A 14,225-nucleotide genomic window follows, 5' to 3' on the forward strand; every position below is an offset into this window, starting at 1 on the left:
ACAGTCATACTCAGTGCAACCTTGAAATTCCTGGGCTCAAGTGATCCTGTCGCCTCAGTCTATCAAGTAGCCAGGACTATAGGAATGCACCACTCCGCCTGGCTAATATTTTAAATTTTTTTATTTGTAGAGATGGGTCTTGCCATGTTGTCCAAGCTGGCCTTGAACTACTGGGCTCGAGATCCTCCCACCTTGGCCTCTGAAAATGCTGAGATTATAAGCATTTTCACTGCATCCAGCTTTGACTCCTGAACTACTTTATGGGGGGAAAAAAAAAACAAAGAAACTATACCTAACACTAAAATAATTACCTCTTTCACTGAAAGTTAGGATTATAATTGTGCATAAGTAAAAAAATAAAACTATTGCTGTTTTCTTCAGGTTATTTTTGAATAGTTAGATGCAAATTTCATTTTTTTTAAATAATTGGATTATATAATAAACACACCAGGACAGTCGGTGGATTTTGTTCTGCAAGCAGTTTTACTCTTTAATCATATACTTTTGCCTTGCTATGCACAGCTGGATTTTTGCTTATAAGCATTTCTCAATTAGGACTCAACCTATGAAAGAATTCAATAGGCAATGGTTGTTAAAGATGCCTTAGAAGAGAGCCTCACCCCTCCTATCATGAAACATTTAAAGGAGGAGGGAGAGAGAGGGCCAACAGAGGAGTGCTGGGCGGAGAAAAGCACCCTCTCTTATTAAACTATGTACAGACAGATACTTTTTCTTATTTGAGGCAGATTAGAACATTTATTGAATGTTTACCATGTACCAAGTCCTGTGCCAAATGCTTTCAAGTTCACTATTTCATTTAATCCTCATAACCATGTAGTTACCCTGTTTTGCACATGAGAAGACTGAGGCTGAAAAATTTCGTGATACTTAAGGTCACCTAGTTAGAAAGTGCAAGAGAAAGACATGATCATCCTCTTATGTCAATAGGTATGAATTCCTCCATAATACTTGTGGGGGTAAGTTACGTTATATTGCTTTTATTTTTCCATATGCTAAGTTAGCAGCAAGTGTGGTCTCATAATCTTTGAGCTTCCCATCTCCTGTAGATTATCTATGAACCTTAGGTGTTAATCGTTGTTCAAAAGGAAAGTTCTCCAGCTGCCCCCTCCCAAATGAGAATGACCCTTAATGTCAGTTAGTTTGTCTGTTGGTGCTGCTGGTACTATTGGTGGTGCTGCCATTGCCATAGCTTCTTGCTGACCCACGTCACCATTACTGATCTCATTGGCATCCATCATCTGACTCGCTCTTTTGGTCCTTGCTTCAGGAAAGTCTTTCTGGCACCAGTTCCGCCTCAGCCTTGAAAGGCAACATGGTCTTTGAAAGAGGGTATATTAGTCAGGATTCTACAGAGAAACAGTACCAAAAAAAATTGTGTGTGTGTGTGTATGTGTAGTCATGCATTATGTAAGAATGTTTTGCTTAAGGATAGACTACATTTACAGTGGCACTCCCATGAGATTATAATGGAGCTGAAAAATTCCTATCACCTAGTGACATAGCTATTGTAATGTTGTAGTGCAATGTATTACTTTTCTATGTTTAGATACACAAATACTTACTATAGTGTTAAAATTGCCTACGGTATTCTACACAGTAACATGCTGTACAGGTTTGTAGCCAAGGACCAATCAGCTATACCATAGAGGCTAGGTATATATTATGCCTTCTAGATTTGTGTAAGTATACTGTATGATATTTGCCCAATGAAATCACCTAATGGTGGATTTCTCAGAACATATCCTCATTGTTAAGCAACGCATGTCTGTCTGTCTATCTATCTATCCATCCATCCATCCATCCATCCATCCATCCATCTATCTGCATATATATAAAAGTGTAATTTCCATTCTTAACCAAACCAAACATAACTCAGAGATTCTACTTGCAGGGTGAACTGGTCTCAATGTTATTTTGTCATCACTTTCTTCTTGGACCAATACAATGCTTCACTGCAGTGGACACTGTTGTTGAATTCCCTACCTGTGAAAGCAGTTTCTGGAGAACTTTGGCTTGAAATGCACATACTTAGACAAGTTCTTTCTTCTGAACCATCCTTTTTGCTGCCCCCTTCTGGAAGCCATTGTCACCTGCAGGAAAGCTCCTCCCTACTAGCTCTCCTCCCAAGATGTGGAAAGGCAAAGTCCACCAAACTCCAGCAGGTTCATGGGAGGCTTTCATGTTGGACGTCTCCTACTCATCAGTCAACCAGTGGTGTCCTTACCTGCTTGCCAGAGACCTCAAGTTCCATGGGTCCAAAACCAAATTCATTCTCTCACCCTCCACCAATTTCTCTTCCACCTTGTTTTCTCCTTCCCTTCTCTTTCTACTCGTTCTTTGATCAATATATATATATATATATATATATATGGAGAGAGAGAGAGAGAGAGAGGAAGATTAATTGATTGATTTTTAAGAATTGGCTCCTGTGATTGCAGAGGCTGTGTGAGTCCAAAATCTGATGGGGTAGGCTGGCAGGCTAGATACTTAGAGAAGGGGTGCAATTCAAGTCCAAAGACAACCTGCTGAAAGAATTCCTTCTTACCCAGGGGAAGTCAGTCTTTTTTCTATAAAAGCTTTCAACTGATTAGATGAGACCCACCCACGTTATGGAGGGTAAACTGCTTTACTCAGAGTCTACCCATTTAAATGTTAATCTCATCCAAAAAAAAAAAAAAAAACCTTCACAGAAAACATCCAGAACAATGGTTGATCAAATAGCTGGTCACCATGGCCCTGCCAAGTTGACCCATAAAATTAACCATCACAGTGTCTAACACAATTTCTTCAGTATTGTGCTCAATTAGGGTACCCATCACTGGTTCCCCCAGATCACAGCTACAGTTACCTGGCCCTTTAAATCCACCTCTCCCTCTCCTTTCCTCCCTCCCTCCTGCTCCTCTCCTTCTCTCTCACAGAACCACATATACTCCACAGACTCATTTTTTCCCAAGATCTCACTGCCCCAGAATAGTTGTGCTGGGGTAGATTACTGCAGACCAATTCTTGCCAATCTTTTTTATGTCCTGGGAAATCCAGCAATTTAACTTAAAGACCTTTTAGGCACAGATTTTAAAAATGCAATAAGGTCCTATGTATCATCCCTGGGTAAAGGAAAAGCAGACCTCTGACGTAGGAAATCCCACTTACCACTGGGAGTGGAGCTAGTGAGGAGGAAATGCTTTTTGTTCTTCCTTGAAGAGTAAAACATTATTTTCATCAAGATAAAAACAGAGACTTTTTGGTGCCTTCTTTAAAAAGCAGCAAACAGTAAATCTTTGGTGAGTCCCATGGGTACATATGCAACCATAGAGACATAGGATAGTACCTTCTCATTTAAAAAGGAGGCTATTTAAATATAGATAGGTGCAGCCTAGACATCTTGATTTGCCTGGAACAGGCCCAGTTTGGATAATAAATTATTTGGCTAGGTTAGATAGAATTAACATTGAAAATTTGTCAAAACTATCTACTTTAGTCCATTAGGGAATCCTTTCTTCTGTGATTACAGTGTTGCTGATGTGAACAAATGTGTTCTTGGCAGCTGAAGTACAATTTCCCTTATTTCTTTAACAAATATTTATTGCATACCTACTATGTCCTAGACACTGAATTAAGCACTATGAATGCAAAGTGAACAGGACAGACTAGTCTCAGCTCTCATAAAATTTTTTTTAACTGTACTATTGGAGAGTTACTTCAGGTATTACTAGTATATATTGAATGAAGCAAGGAAACTGATCAATGTATATATTTGTTTCCATAGTATCTCACTCTGGGCTGCTATGACAAAGTACCTTAGACTGAATAATATACAAACAATAGAAATTTATTCCTCACAGTTCTGGAAGCTGGTATTTCTAAGACTAAGGCACCAGCAGTGTCTGGTGAGTGCCTGCTTCCTTATTGATAATGTGCCCTTGCATTGTAAAAAGAGTTCACCGTTATGACTTAATTGCCTCCCTGAAGGCCCTGCCTCATAATAACATCACATTGGGGATTAAATTTCAACTTAGAAATTTGGCAGGGGGTGGAGGGGCCACAAACATTCTGACCATAGCACATAGGAAAACTCATTCTTAATTTCAGGCAACCAACTGACTTAAACATGAACTTTGGGAAATGGAAAAAAAGAAGTCTATTTCATTATACTAAGTTGGCTTCTCGTTTTCTAAATCATCAACAGTATAGGAGCAGTGTGAGCAAAGGTCTAGAGACTGAAAATAAATAGCATGTACAAGATGTTAAGAAAGTTTACATTGAGGACAGGTAAGAAAAAAAGGTTTATTTCTTACTCATATAAGAGTTTATTTCTTACTTACAATGTAAAGTTTATATTGAGGACGAGTAAGAAAAAAAGGCTTATTTCTTACTCATATAAAAGTCTGAAGGGCTAGTATAATGCTCTAAGGCCTTCCATTTTGTTGCTGTGCTGTAAGTAGCTTCCATTCCCAAAGTCACAGATGGTGCATTCATGATCATTCATGGCTATTCCAGCTTTAAGCCATGATCACATTCCAGATATCAGGTAGGAAGAAAAGAAGGCTGAAAATCATGCCCCATACCCCCTTCTTTGGTGACAGTTCCCATAAGTCACATATGCCACTTCCTCTTACCTTCTGCTGACCAGAATTTAGTCATGTGGTCATGTGGCAACATGTAGATGGAAAAAAGGCTTTAGCTGGACACTAAAGATAACAGATTTTAGTGAACATCTAACAGTTTACTCCATAATCCAACCTTTTAGCCACCAAAAATCTTTGGTACACCCTTCTTCCTGTAGATAGAACATAACTACCTATTCTTGATCATACATGCCTGTTCTAGCTTTTAATTATGTATGTGAACCCCCAAATATGATTCATTTGAATATGACTCAGAATCTAGGCTGTTGGGTTAATGCACAGTCCTTTTCATTAATTCCAAGTGGTCTGGTAACCTGTAAACTAAAAGTTAATGTATTTGTGACATCACACATAACACAATGGATGTATATTTGGAAAGGGGGAGAATAGGATTAACACAAGAGTCACTGGTTTATAGTGGTTATCAATTCTGCTAGACTAGGTAGGAATTGTAAAAGTTCCCTTCTCTAGCAGTGGAGCAATTTCCTTGATTAGTTCATCAGAGTACTCCTAATTCTGCCTTTTGGAAAGGATCTTCCTTGTACATTGTACTTCCTGACCACACCTGATGTGGTCAATGGAGAATTTGCTGTTCTAGAGTGCTGAACAGATTTTGCAACCCGCTTCCTGCTGATACAAATGTGGGCATGAGATCTGATTACAGGTCAGTCATGTTTTTTGGCCAGCTTTATGATTTCTTTAGCAATTTAACACTGCTTCTTCTTCTTCTCCTAAATTAGTAGACTTCCAGTCTATAGATAATCCCATGTTTACAGCCAAAGATCACGTCTAGACACTAGTTTTAAGCCTGAGTACTGGTTTTTTATTCCCTGACTCTGTGCTTCAACATAAAGGTGATTCCTTTGAGGTCTAACACAATAAGCTTGGGTGGAAAAACAACAACCTTAATCTGATCTTTGACAGCTAGGCTAGTTTTATTGATTGATTGATTGAGACAGGGTCTCACTCTCACCCAGGCTGGAGTGCAGTGGCATGATCATGGCTCACTGCAGCCTCAATCTCCTGGGCTCAAGCAATCTTCTTGCCTCAGCCTCCCAAGTAGCTAGGACTAGAGGTGTGTGCCATCATACCCAGTTAAGTTATTTTTTGTAGAGTCGGGGTCTCACTGTGTTTTCCAGACTGGTCTCAAACTCCTGGACTCAAGCAGTCCTTCCTCCTCAGCCAACCAAAGTGTTGGGATTACAGGCGTGATCCATCACACCCAACCAATGAAGAATTCTTAAAGAAAAGTGTTTTTTAAAAGCTTGGAACCACAGTCTCATCTTCTGTAGCCATCACTGTAGAGTGCTACTTTTTATAGTTTCAGTTTGAGATACATGAATAGTTGAATTCTTCAATTCTGCAGGGGCCAAAGTCCCAAATTACTGGACTCTGAGTTAAATTTATATTTTAAGCCATTCTAGTGTTCTCCTTATTTCTTTGCTGTAAGTAAATACCATGTATTTTAGGTTCTTGAAAGCAATTTATGTCAAGAGAACGTCAGGTGTTTCAGGATTAGGTTTGACTGCAAGTAACAAAGACCCAAATTAACACTGTTTTGAGAAAACTAGGTGTTTATTTCTCATGTAAAAGTCTGGAAGTAGGTAGTCCAGGGTTGGTATGGTACTCTATGTTGTCAGAGGTTCAGACTCCTTCAATCCTCCTTCAGTCCTGGCTTTCATTTTCAGCATCTCGTCAAAGTTAAAGACCAATCCAGGACTAGCCATTGTTTTCATTCTAGGTAGTAGAAGGAAGGATAAAGAAGGGTACACTCACTTTCATGGACCATCTCCACTAACATGTCATTGGCCAGAACATGTTCATATGGCCCTACCCAGCTGCAAGGAAAACTGGAAAATACAGTCTTTATTTTAGGAAACCATATGTCTCAAATAAAATCAGGGATTCTAGTTTTGTAAAAGGAACAAGGAATGGATATTGGCAGACAATTGGCAGTCTCTGCCACAAAGTTTATGTAAGTATTAGAAAATACTAACATATGGACACATTAGGACATTGCAATACAATTTCAATGCATTTGGTGCATTCTTAACAAAGAATTAAAAGTTATCTTTTTAAAAAAAATCATATTGCTAAACACTCTGTGAGCTTACTAGTTCTTGCAAAGCCCTAACAATGCCCTGCAAGGTCCAGTGTTGTGTTCATCTCTTCCATTCCCTTTCTAACCTCATCCCAACTACATTCTCCCTTGTTCATCTATTCATCTACTTTTGCTGTTCTTCACACTTGCCAGATATATCCCACCTTAGGACCTTCTGGATGCCTGCCCTAAGACACCCTCCTGGGTCTCCCTGGGTATCTGCATGACTAACTTTCTTGCCTCTTTTATGTCTTTGCCCAGATGCTACCAGCTCTATGAGGCCTATGCTGACAACCCTGTTTAAAGTTACAATTCCCTCCACTCCCACATGTTGCCAATTTACCTTTGCCTCATCAGTTTTCCCCTGTAGCATTTATTACCTGTTAACGTCTGTACAATTTGCTTATTTATGATGTTTATTGTTTATTATCTGTTCCCACTTGAAAGTACTGCATAGGGCACAATGGTTCTTTTTCTGCTTCGTTCACTGATTTTAAGTGCCTAGAACAATGTCAGATACATTGTAGGTGATCGATGAATAATGTGTGAATGAATGAAAGCATTTATTTCAGAACAACACTAAAAAAGTAAAAGTAATTTTATTTACCTTAAAAGTAATGTATTTTCCTTAGGCCTGGCATGTAATCTTAATTTGGGACTCCTCTTCATTGTCTTAGTGGGCTACTTCAGAGATGAGATTTTATAACTATTTTCATCAGTATTGTGAGACCATGATTACACCCTGGAAAGGATCCTATAGATCAAGGGTCCCCAACCTGCAGGTACAGGTCTCCAACCCTTGGGTCTATAGAAAAATTGTTTTCCATGAGACCGGTCCCTGGTGTCAAAAAGGTTGGGGACTGCTGCTGTAAATAAGATTCTTTGACATGATTTCTTATGGGCATATTGTTTTGGTCTTTTGGTCAAATTAGATTGTCTGTGTGTGTTACTCAATATTTCTAGATTGCAAATAAGAAAATCCCAGATTCCATTCCAAGATGGCCAAATAGGAACAGCTGCAGCCTGCAGTTCCCAGTGTGACTGACACAGAAGACGGATGATTTCTGCATTTCCACCTAAGGTACCTAGTGCATCTCATTAGAACTGGTTGGACAGTAGGTGCAGCCCACGGAGGGTGAGCTGAAGCAGGGCAGGGCATCACTTCACCCAGGAAGTGGAAGGGGTTGGGGGATTTCCCTTTCCTAGCCAAGGGAAGCCATGACAGATGGTACCTGGAAAAACAGGACACTCCAGCCCAAATACTGTGCTTTTCCAATGGTCTTAGTAAACGACACACCAGGAGATTATATCCCGCACCTGGCTCAGTGGGTCCCATGCCCATGTAGCCTTGCACACTACTAGTGCAGCAGTCTGAGGTCGGCCTGTGAGGCAGTAGCCTGGCAGGGGGAGGAGCATCCGCCATTGCTGAGGCTTGGGTAGGTAAACAAAGCAGCTGGGAAACTCAAACTAGGCAGAGTCCACCACAGCTCAGCAAGGCCTACTGCCTCTAGACCCCACCTCGGGGCAGGGCATAGCTGAACACAAGGCAGCAGAAGCTTCTGCAGTCTTAAACGTCCCTGTCTGACAGCTCTGAAGAGAGCAGTGGTTCTCCCAGCATGGTGTTTGAGCTCGGAGAACAGACAGACTGCCTCCTCAGTGGGTCCCTGACCGCCATGTACCCTAACTGGGAGACACCTCCCAGTAGGGGCTGACTGCCACCTCATACAGTTGGGTGCCCCTCTGGGATGAAGTTTCCAGAGGAAGGATCAGGCAGCAGTTTTTGCTATTCTGCAATATTTGCTGTTCTGCAGCCTCCACTGGTGATACCCAGGCAAACAGGGTCTGGAGTGGACCTCCAGCAAACTCCAACAGACCTGCAGCTGAGAGACCTGACTGTTAGAAGGAAAACTAACAAATAGAAAGGAATAGCATCAACATCGACAAAAAGGACATCCACACCAAAACCCCATCTGTAGGTCACCAACATCAAAGACCAAAGGTAGATAAAACTACAAAGATGGAGAGAACCCAGAGCAGAAAAGCTGAAAAATCTAAAAACCAGAGCACCTCTTCTCCTCCAGAGAATTGCAGCTCCTCACCAGCAATGGAACAAAGCTGGACAGAGAATGACTTTGACAAGCTAACAGAAGTAGGCTTCAGGAGGTCGGTAATAACAAACTTCTCTGAGCTAAAGGAGGAGGTTCGAACCCATTGCAAGGAAGCTAAAAAACCTTGAAAAAAGATTAAATGAATGGCTAACTAGAATAAAGTGTAGAGAAACCTTAAATGACCTGATGGAGCTGAAAACCATGGCACGGGAACTATGTGACGCATGCACAAGCTTCAGTAGCCGATTCGATCAAGTGGAAGAAAGGGTATCGGTCATTGAAGATCAAATTAATGAAATAAAGTGAGAAGAGAAGTTTAGAGAAAAAAGAGTAAAAAGAAAAGAACAAAACCTCCAAGAAATATGGGACTATGTGAAAAGACCAAATCTATGTTTGATTGGTGTACCTGAAAGTGACAGGGAGAATGGAACCAAGTTACAAAACACTCTTTAGGATATTATCCAGGACAACTTCCCCAACCTAGCAAGGCAGGCCAACATTCAAATTAAGGAAATACGGAGATCACCACCAGGATACTCTTCAAGAAGAGCAACCCCAAGACACATAATTGTCAGATCCACCAAGGTTGAAATGAAGGAAAAAATGTTAAGGGCAGCCAGAGAGAAAGGTTACCCACAAAGGGAAGCCCATCAGACTAACAGCAGATCTCTTGGCAGAAACTCTACAAACCAGAAGAGAGTGGGGGCCAATATTCAACATTCTTGAAGAAAAGAATTTTCAACCCAAAATTTCATATCCAGCCAAACTAAGCTTCGTAAATGAAGGAGAAATAAAATCCTTTACAGTCAAGCGAATGCTGAGAGATTTTTTCACCACCAGGCCTGCCTTACAAGAGCTCCTGAAGGAAGCACTAAACATGGAAAAAAAACAACCAGTACCAGCCACTGCAAAACCCCCAAATTGTAAAGATTGTCGATGCTAGGAAGAAACTGCATCAACTAACGGGCAAAATAACCAGCTAACATCATAATGATAGGATCAAATTCACACATAAAAATATTAACCTTAAATGTAAATGGACTTAATGCCCCAGTTAAAAGACACAGACTGGGAAATTGGAGAAAGAGTCAAGACCCATCAGTGTGCTGTATTCAGGAGACCCATCTCACATGCAGAGACACACATAGGCTCAAAATAAAGGGATTGAGGAAGATCTACCAAGCAAATGGAAAGCCAAAAAAAGCAGGGGTTGCAATCCTTGTCTCTGATAAAACAGAGTTTAAACCAACAAAGATCAAAAGAGACAAAGAAGGCCATTACACAATGGTAAAGGGATCAATTCATCAAGAAGACCTAACTATCCTAAATATATGTGCACCCAGTACAGGAGCACCCAGATTCATGAAGCAAGTCCTTAGAGACTTACAAAGAGACTTAGACTCCCACACAATAATAATGGGAGACTTTAACACCCCACTGTCGATATTAGACAGATCAATGAGACAGAAGGTTAAAAAGGATATCCAGGATTTGAACTCAGCTCTGCACCAAGCAGACCTAATAGACATCTACAGAACTCTCCACCCCAAATCAACAGAATATACATTCTTCTCAGCACCACATCGGACTTACTCCAAAATTGACCACATAGTTGGAAGTAAAAAGCACTCCTCCTCCTCAGCAAATGTAAAAGAACAGAAATCACAACAAACTGTCTCTCAACAGTGCAATCAAATTAAAACTCAGGATTAAGAAACTCACTCAAAACCACACAATTACATGGAAACTGAACAACCTGCCCCTGAATGACTACTGGGTACATAATGAAATGAAGGCAGAAATAAAGATGTTGTTTGAAACCAACAAGAACAAAGACACAACGTACCAGACTTTCTGGGATACATTTAAAGCAGTGTGTAGAGGGAAATTTATAGCACTAAATGCCCACAAGAGAAAGCAGGAAAGATCTAAAATCAACACCCTAACATCACAATTAAAAGAACTAGAGAAGCAAGAGCAAACAAATTCAAAAGCTAGCAGAAGGCAAGAAATAACTAATATCAGAGTAGATCTGGAGATAGAGACACAAAAAAACCTTCAAAAATTCAATGAATCCAGGAGCTGTTTTTTGAAAAGATCAACCAAATTGATAGACTTCTAGAATATGAGCAGACACCTCTCAACAATAATAATGAAGAAAAGAGAGAAGAATCAAATAGATGCAATAAAAAAATGATAAAGGGGGTATCACCACCGATCCCACGGAAATACAAACTATCATCAGAGAATACTATAAACAGCTCTATGCAAATAAACTAGAAAATCTAGAAGAAGAAATGGATAAATTCCTGGACACATTCACCCTCCCAAGACTAAACTAGGAAGAAGTTGAATCTCTGAATAGACCAATAGCAGGCTCTGAAATTAAGGCAACAATTAATAGTCCACCAACCAAAAAAAGTTCAGGACCAGACGGATTCACAGACAAATTCTACCAGAGGTACAAAGAGGAGCTGGTACCATTCCTTCTGAAACTATTCCAATCAACCGAAAAAGAGGGAATCCTCCCTAACTCATTTTATGAGGCCAGCGTCATCCTGAAACCAAAATCTGACAGAGACACAACAAAAAAAAGAGAATTTTAGACAAATATCCCTGATGAACATAGATACGAAAATCCTCAATAACATACTGGCACACCAAATCCAGTAGCACATCAAAAAGCTTATCCACCATGATCACTTGGCTTCATTCCTGGAATGCAAGGCTGGTTCAACATATGCAAATCAATAAACATAATCCCTCATATAAAGTGAACCAACAACGAAAATCACATGATTATCTCAATAGATGCAGAAAAGGCCTTTGACAAAATTCAGCAGCCCTTTGTGCTAAAAATTCTCAATAAACTAGGTATTGATGGAATGTATCTCAAAATAATAAGTGCTATTTATGACAAACCCACAGCCAATGTTATACTGAATGGGCAAAAACTGGAAGCATTCCCTTTGAAAACTGGCACAAGAGAGGGATGCTCTCTCTCACAACTCATATTCAACAAAGTGTTAGAAATTCTGGCCAGGGCAATCAGGCAAGAGAAAGAAATAAAGGGTATTCAGTTAGGAAAAGAGGAAGTCAAATTGTCCCTATTTGCAGATGACATGATTGCATATTTAGAAAACCCCATCATCTCAGCCCAAAATCTCCTTAAGCTGATAAGCAACTTCAGCAAAGTTTCAGCATAGAAAATCAATGTGCAAAAATCACAAGCATTTTTATACACCAATAACAGACAAACAGAGAACCAAATCATGAGTGAACTCCCCTTCACAATTACTACAAAGAGAATAAAATACCTAGGAATTCAACTTACAAGAGATGTGAAGGACCTCTTAAAGGTGAACTACAAACCACTGCTCAATGAAATAAAAGAGGACACAAACAAATGGAAGAACATTCCGTGCTCATGGATAGGAAGAATCAATATTGTGAAAATGGCCATACTGCCCAAGGTAATTTATAGATTCAATGCCATCCCCATCAAGCTACCAATGACTTTCTTCACAGAATTGGAAAAAACTACTTTAAACTTCATATGGAACCAAAAAAGAGCCTGCATTGCCTAGACAATCCTAAGCCAAAAGAACAAAGCTGGAGGCATCATGCTACCTGACTTCAAACTATACTACAAGGCTACAGTAACCAAAACAGCATGGTACTGGTACCAAAACAGAGATATAGACCAATGGAACAGAACAGAGGCCTCAGAAATAACACCATACATCTACAGCCATCTGCTCTTTGACAAATCTGACAAAAACAAGAAATGGGGAAAGGATTCCCTATTTAATAAATAGTATTGGGAAAACTGGCTAGCCATATGTAGAAAGCTGAAACTGGATCCCTTTCTTGCACCTTATAGAAAAATTAATTCAGGATGGATTAGAGACTTAAATGTTAGACCTAAAACCATAAAACCCTGGAAGAAAACCTAGGCAATACCATTCAGGACATAGGCATGGGCAAGTACTTCATGACTAAAACACGAAAAGCAATGGCAACAAAAGTCAAAATTGACAAGTGGGATCTAAGTAAACTAAAGAACTTCTGCACAGCAAAAAAAAAAAAAAAAAAGCTACCATCAGAGTGAACAGGCAACCTACAGAATGGGAGAAAATTTTTGCAGTCTACCCATCTGGCAAAGGGCTAATATCCAGAATCTACAAAGAACTTAAACAAATTTATAAGAACGAAACAACCCCACCAAAAGTGGGCATAGAATATGAGCAGACACCTCTCAAAAGAAGACATTTATACAGTCAACAGACACATGAAAAAATGCTTATCATCACTGGTTATCAGAGAAATGCAAATCAAAACCACAATGAGATACCATCTCACACCAGTTAGAATGGCAATCATTAAAAAGTCAGGAAACAACAGGTGCTGGAGAGGATGTGGAGAAACAGGAATGCTTTTACACTGCTGGTGGGAGTGTAAACTGGTTCAACCATTGTGGAAGACAGTATGGCGATTCCTCAAGGATCTAGAACTAGAAATACCATTTGACCCAGCGATCCTGTTACTGGTTTTAAGAATTATAAATCATGCTGCTATAAAGACAAATGCATACGTATGTTTATTGTGGCACTATTCACAATAGCAAAGACTTGGGACCAACCCAGATGTCCATCAGTGATATACTGGATTAAGAAAATGTGGCACATATACACCATGGAATACTATGCAGCCATAAAAAAGGATGAGTTCATGTCCTTTGCAGGGATATGAATGAAGCTGGAAACCATCATTCTGAGCAAACTCTCACAAGGACAGAAAACCAAATACTGCATGTTCTCACTCATAGGTGGGAATTGAACAATGAAAACACTTGGACACAGGGCAGGGAACATCACACCCCAGGGCCTGTCATGGGGTGTGGGACAGGGGGTGGGATAGCATTAGGAAAAATACCCAATGTAAATGACAAGTTAATGGATACAGCAAACCAACATGGCACATGTATATGTATGTAACAAACCCACACATTGTGCACGTGTACCCTGGAACTTAAAGTATAATTAAAAAAAAAAAAAAGAAAATCCCAACTCAAACTAGCTTAAGCAAAGAAATAAAATTGTTGGCTCATGTACATAGGAAACTAAAGAGGTGGTTGTTTTTAATAGCTGGTTTTAGGGATTCAAATGTCATCACCAGGAATCTCACCTTCTGTCTCTTTCCACCTCTTATGTCTGCTTTCATGTCTTTCGGCTTCATCTCAATGGGGGAGGTTTGCATTTTTCTTAAAGCTAGCAATCCAGGAGAATGGTGCTCTGCTTGCTTTCTTCATCAGGACTCTGATTTACCCATCTCTGTATGTGGAAGAATAGGGCATTTTGATTGGCTAGC

At 39.9% G+C, this 14,225-nt stretch overlaps 2 protein-coding genes across 2 annotated transcripts in view; both read left to right on the forward strand.

Annotated features, from left to right (window-relative positions):
* The window catches only part of LOC112606209, a 501,724-nt gene that overhangs the window by 24,252 nt on the left and 463,247 nt on the right, over positions 1–14,225 (forward strand). Inside the window, exon 2 of the mRNA XM_025356376.1 lies at positions 7,711–7,828. The gene's annotated coding sequence lies outside the window, so the exon portion shown is untranslated. The remainder of the gene's footprint in view (positions 1–7,710; positions 7,829–14,225) is intronic.
* LOC112606210 (doublecortin domain-containing protein 1) overlaps positions 1–14,225 on the forward strand; it is a 100,374-nt gene that overhangs the window by 24,252 nt on the left and 61,897 nt on the right. The window contains exon 2 of the mRNA XM_025356378.1: positions 7,711–7,828. Coding sequence (XP_025212163.1) covers positions 7,805–7,828 — 24 coding nt within the window. The 5' untranslated portion in view covers positions 7,711–7,804. The remainder of the gene's footprint in view (positions 1–7,710; positions 7,829–14,225) is intronic.

The sequence above is a fragment of the Theropithecus gelada genome, chromosome 14, assembly GCF_003255815.1.
Source record: "Theropithecus gelada isolate Dixy chromosome 14, Tgel_1.0, whole genome shotgun sequence".
NCBI classification, from domain to species: domain Eukaryota; kingdom Metazoa; phylum Chordata; class Mammalia; order Primates; family Cercopithecidae; genus Theropithecus; species Theropithecus gelada.